The 6,000-nt window shown below is 38.4% G+C and overlaps 1 protein-coding gene across 2 annotated transcripts in view; it reads right to left on the reverse strand.

The window, feature by feature from the left end:
• LOC135708437 (uncharacterized) overlaps window positions 1–5,588 on the reverse strand; it is a 78,801-nt gene extending 73,213 nt beyond the window's left edge. Inside the window, exons 1-2 of one of the 2 annotated variants that reach the window (XM_065230549.1) lie at window positions 4,717–5,588; window positions 4,488–4,656 (exon numbers count right to left, since the gene is read on the reverse strand). In XM_065230549.1, coding sequence (XP_065086621.1) covers window positions 4,488–4,656; window positions 4,717–4,786 — 239 coding nt within the window. In that variant the 5' untranslated portion in view covers window positions 4,787–5,588. Of the gene's footprint in view, window positions 1–4,487 lie in introns of both variants that reach the window. The other variant, XM_065230548.1, reaches the window with a different exon arrangement.
• Between the last annotated feature and the right edge of the window lie 412 nt (window positions 5,589–6,000).

Consider the following 6,000-nt stretch of genomic DNA (forward strand, 5'->3'; position numbering starts at 1 on the left):
AGAGCCTATCCAGAAGAGCCAGTAAACACTTCTAGGAAACGTTGGAGGAAACTGCCGGGAAAAGTTGAGAGTAATTTGCAGGGTAATTCTGAAAATACTTCCCGTGTAAATTGGAAGACGCTTCCAGGGGCAGACAAAAGGACTTTTGGGGAGGTATGAAAAAACTTTGAGGTGAAGTCGAAAGTGTCTTCTGGAGGGTGTCAGAAGAATTTTCGGAGTGAAATAAGTAAAAAATCCAACAATAGTTGCAATTTCCAAACCTACGACTGGATGCTTTCCTTCAAATAACAACTGAAGTGCGGTAAAAATCGGTAGAACTGTTTCAAACACACAGTTGGTACTTGAGCGGGTCGGTTTTCATCTCTTTTTGCCAGTGGTGGTGGGGGGGGGGACACACACCCCTCACCATCCCTCTTCAAAGGGGGAGTTTGGTAAAGAGAGATGAAAAAACCGATTTGTACATTCCTTAAAAGTTGTCCTAGCTCGCTTTTCTAATATCTATATACAATCTTCACACTGCCGTACTCTAACGGAACTATCAACTCTATGCTTTCATCTACTACATCTATCGTATAAAATTACCACTACAGTCTGTTATTTGAAATTAGCATCTTCAACTATAAAAAAAATCCGGCGAAGTAGAAATACACCACCGTAAGGAAAGTTGGCAGAAACTTCCGGAGAAAGTTGGAAAAACTTTTGGGGAAAATTGTAGCCAGAAATGGCTGGGAAGTGGAAACACTAACATCACCACGAGTGTACCCCATTAGGCATAAATACGTTAGGCATACGGACGTTAGGCATAATATAACATAATTTGGAATCCATTATTTATCATATCATAAGTGACGTATCTACATATTTGCTTAGATCCATGATTAGTAGCGATAGTGGTTAAGTAATCTTACAATGAAAACTCAGCTTAGTTTTGAACTATATCTTGAAATCAATCGCATCTAGATATAAAAAAATCACACATTTGTTGTAATATATTCTTACACACATATTGCAAAAGTCAAGGAAGAAAAGGTTTTCTTCAAAGAACAGCTTATGAAATAAAGAATGGTGAATTCTGTGATTTTTCATTCAATAACAAAAAAAAAGCCAAGGTTGAATAAAATATGATGCCAAAGAACAGCCCATGAAATCAAAAATGGTTAATTCTGTGGTTTTTCATTCAATAACAAAAAAACATACCTGCTGCTTCCAGGATTTCCTGCCATACTTTTCGATACAACGATTCTGATTTTGTTGTCATCAGAATGAAAACTAGCGGAACCGTCTGCTGATCTGAGGGAGCGATACTTCCATGAACAGTGACGAGTTGCCGAAACAAACAAGGAACTGTGGCAAACGTACCATCTGTAACCCAATACTTTGCCTGTCCAAGACGTCGTTCATGAGTTCCAAAAATTAAGGCTCTTTCATTATTGTCACCGAAGTCAGCAATCAATAGACGGTCTCCATTATCATCCTTCTGGAATTCATCCGGTAGATTATGCCTAACGTCCATTATGCCTAACGTCCTTTATGCCCAACGTCCATTATGCCTATCGTACATTATGCCTAACGTCCGTATGCCTAACGTCCGTATGCCTAACGTCCGTATGCCTAACGTCGTCACCACATCACTAAAAACTTCAAAGATATTACACTTTAGCCATCAATTCCTTGAAAGCAAATAGACATAAGCAGACCCTAGCCTGGACAAGAGGACTTGAATCTTTTAATGAATGGAAACTAAGTCTTGAAATCAAAACGTTCTGTCAGACGGCGATATTAGACTACTTTGTTAATTTTTTGAGTAAATATGAGTAACTCAAATTTACTCACTGCAAATACATTAACTCTGAGTACAGTTGTCTTACTCCTTGGATCAATCAGGATTTTCACGATGTTCTCAGTACCGATATGCATAATTTACGATCGATGTTTATGTGTATAAAACTACCTACAGAACTACCTAAAAATAAGTTCAGACATGAAAAAGTTTTTGTTAGAAATTTTTTTTTCCTTAAAAGTGCCCATCTCGCGATGTATGGACAGTTGGTAGTAAACATAATTACCTATCTTGGGAAAAAGTTTCATCCAAATTGAACATGGCTAATTTTTTTTTAAATTGATTTTTTCAATGTAGGTCTTTATTGAAATTTTTCGCGGTTTTTTTCTCGATAATTTGGACAGTTTCCTAAAAGTCATCCACACAACGCATTTTTGTAGGAGTTGTCATTTTTCCATAATACTTTTTTTGAAAAAAAAAACAAAAAAAAGTTTGGACCTTCTCAAAGGTTAGTCTCGATAAATTTTGGAAAAACTAAGTCTATGCAAAGTGGCGTGACCTTGACTAAAGTCCACACATCCAGAAAGTTTCATTGAAATCTGAGAGGGTGCTGCCAGCTCCCAATACGATTTGGCGCGAAATGCGTCAATATGTACCATTGAAATCTGGATGGATCTGATTAAAGATCGCCAATTGAAAGTTTAACTCGACATTTTAACAATTTCTGTACGTCATAATGAAGGGATGGTTCTTTAAATTGGTTCTTGAAATTGAAACTTTAAGAGATTGTTTCAGTTAGATTACTAAACCACGGCCTATTATTTTATTATAATTTGCTACTGCCCTTGCTTAAAACCCTATTAGGGATCTGTTTCTGAGATGCAAATGTAAAGCCTGTTTGTTTATTTCATGACAAACTACCATGCCTTGCAATTCTTTGAGACCACAAATCACATTTGAGAAACGTTAGATTGGATCTCGGATTGACGGTTAGGGTTTGGTATGCCTTCAAATTATATCAATTTTAATTATTTTTCGTTTTATTTATTTTCTTTGGTTCATCAAATATATTCTGAAGGACGGAATCATTGATCCAATGTTCCTTGGATATCTAAAATACACCCTTATCTTTACTGCTTGTAAATTTATGAAATAATCAGTAATCTAGCACAGGATGTCGCAAATAGTATAATTGTTTTAACATAAAATATTTATCAATTTTCTCTATATTTTTTGTAGATTGCTCTCAAACTCAACTGCTCAAAAAATATGGGGCGTTCAATATATGTTTAGATATCTTAACACTTCAAACGACCTGGAATGATTTTTAGTAATTTAAAAGTTTTACGTCAATTAATGAACATTTTATACGTCTTCAGGATACAATTAAACTTTTAATGCTGTTTTATGTAAACTTATAAATACTTCGACAGACCTCTAATGACTTATAAAGATGATTATTATTCTTGCAAAGCACAGGTTGCTTTAATCTTGAGAACAACCAGAAAAATTCCTAGACTAGACCGGGAATCGAACCCAGCCACTTTCAGCATGGTCTAGCTTTATAGCTGCGCATTTACCGACTGAGATAAGGCTCATGAATATTTTTTTTTTTACATTTGACAGCTTTACACACTATGTGTTTTGAAATGAATTACCTGCACACTTAGAAATACTTAATTTTACACGTGACGGAATCTATCTTTGACATAAAGGATGAGACGTAAACAAACATGTCATGTAAAATTAAGTGCTCTGAGACTGAAAGATTCGTTACTCGACTAAAAGTACGTTTAATTGAGCTGAATTTCGCGTTTATTATAACTCAATTTTATGTCAAAATTGACGCGCGTATATGTCAGTCTCAGAGCACCTAAATTTACATGAATTTTTCTAAGTGTGTGTCTTATATTAAAAGTGGATATGACAGGAAATCAATAGCTTAGCCACCATACATTCAACTGTCCGACATATCCACAGTTCCCCTAATGGTGAAAAGTTTGCATACTTAATTATATGACGACCATATATATCCGGCATAAAATCTCAAACTGAAAGGGTTCTTATTATAAGACTATGATTTAAAAAGAATAAGACTGGAGTGATTCGAGATTTGGGCAAAACTGGTTATGTAAACAATGACTTCAATCACCGATTTCTCCGCAAAAAAAGCTCATTTTCGAAATCTAACTATACAATCAAGCAGGGGAGTGATTCGTCTTCTTCTTTTACTTTATTATATAGACATTCAGCCTTAGCTAGTTATTTAAAATTTTATTTAGGCCCTAGGGCCTATAACTGGAGCACTAGTTCCATAACTGGCACACTTACCCTACTCTACTTTGAACAACGTTTCAAAGTTGTTCAGCAAACATTGAGAAATCAATCTTAAAAGGAGTATCGGTCATTCTTCGGTTTAGACTTGTACATAGCATTTGTTCTCAAAATAGGGCTAATGCTTCGTTTCAGTTTTGTTATCTATTCCCAGCAAAGAATTTACTCAATTAATTTGAGTGGAATTTTATCCAAGAGATATCCTGAAACGTGTACCCCTGTTAAAGATAAGCATTTGGGGTAAAATATCATTAATGGACGGACGAGAATTGGTACAAAACTGACCAAATACAAAGGCAAACGTAACCAGCTATTGAATGAAAGGAAATTCCCATTGGCGCTTCTACGCATTAATTTTGAATGTAATTCTTACCTTCTTCGACTCAGCGGTGGCCGTGCCGTGCTTCCGGGCAGCGTCTCAATGGGAGTAATGCTAAACTCCGGGGTGCTGAACTGAATCTTCTTCGGCTGCATCTTGATGCTACTGTTGTTATTGTTATTATTGCTGCCAGTAGCGCCACTTGCACCGTTGGTGATGATACCTGTAATTCCGTTTCCGTTAGGATCGTTGGTGTTGCTGTTGGCGATGGTACTACCGTTACCGTTGTTGCTCATTTTGTTAATCGAGGTTAACTCGAATTCGTTGTTCGACAACTTTTTCTGTAAGGCCATTTTTCAAAACAAGAAAATTACGTCACTCTTCGTTTAATTCCCACTTATCACAACAATATTCGCCAAAGCTTATGCTTGTTTTCGATTTATAGTTGATTACATCACTTATTTTTAGCTAGCAACTCTTAAGTTTGCAACACTAACACTATCGTATGCCACAGATGGTTGTTTGGGATTGTCTTTTAGTATATAGTGGAGATGCACAGTAGGAGGGAAACTTATATTTGTGTCTCACAGATAAGGATCTTCGGCGCGGAGCAACAGCTAGTAGTGGGAAATGGAACCATCCATTTCCCAAAGCACATACCAGCTTCTCGTGTTTGGAGAGTGTCACATATTCACACACCACTCGGAATGTCAGAGGCCGTGCGAGCTCCCTCGCGAGAGGATGCTGCTAACACTTTTAGCGGATGATGAAACAGGACTGCCATCGGCTCAAGTATGTTGAAGATTGTTTCACTTGGAGGAGCTTCTGCCTTGTGAACCGTATCCTTTGCTAGCACAATCATCACTGTTCCGAACGTCGTTGCCCAGACTGGGTTCTAATTAAATTCTTGCCGTCGTCGTCACTCTCTCAGGAAAACAAACACGCACTCACATCCCTTCCGTTTGCTCCAATTTGTCATGCCCGACCCAGCCTTCCTTCCTGCCGAATTCCGATATATCCTCTTGAGAATGTAAGAATATTCTAGGCGACAGCCCTAACACACACTCCTGATCCCATTGGATCCGTCAAAAACGCACCCATCACAAAACCCTGCATCTGTTTAAGTAGCACCTTAACTCTCAATATTCTGGGTGTGAAATGGTGGACGAACACTTTTATATTTCTTGCTCGAGCGAAGGAAATGCACAACCGTCTTTGGGAATGTCCTGTTCAATACTCAGAGTTGCTTGTATTTCGCAAAGACACAGGATCCGAGGCAAGTGGCAGGCCTTCCAGTGAGTGGTCCCAGCCTCCCCGCAGGGAAGTCAGCCGGTCAGGGCGCATGTACAAACAAACCGTGAGTGTCCCACTGCTTGCACGAAAGAGTACGATGGGTGGACCACGGGGTGGATTGAGTGTCTGGTGTTTACATCCCTGGTCCTGCCTGGGAGTCGGTGCTCACAGGAACTGCATGCTCTGTTCGTAACGGACGACGACGATGCGATGGTGGCACACGACTCTCTCGTCGTCATATGACAGCAATTATCATGTAAAGTGTTGTTATTCT

Source organism: Ochlerotatus camptorhynchus, unplaced genomic scaffold (genome assembly GCF_037179485.1).
Source record: "Ochlerotatus camptorhynchus isolate MF236.1 unplaced genomic scaffold, CSIRO-AGI_Acam_v1.1 ptg000330l, whole genome shotgun sequence".
Lineage (NCBI taxonomy): Eukaryota > Metazoa > Arthropoda > Insecta > Diptera > Culicidae > Ochlerotatus > Ochlerotatus camptorhynchus.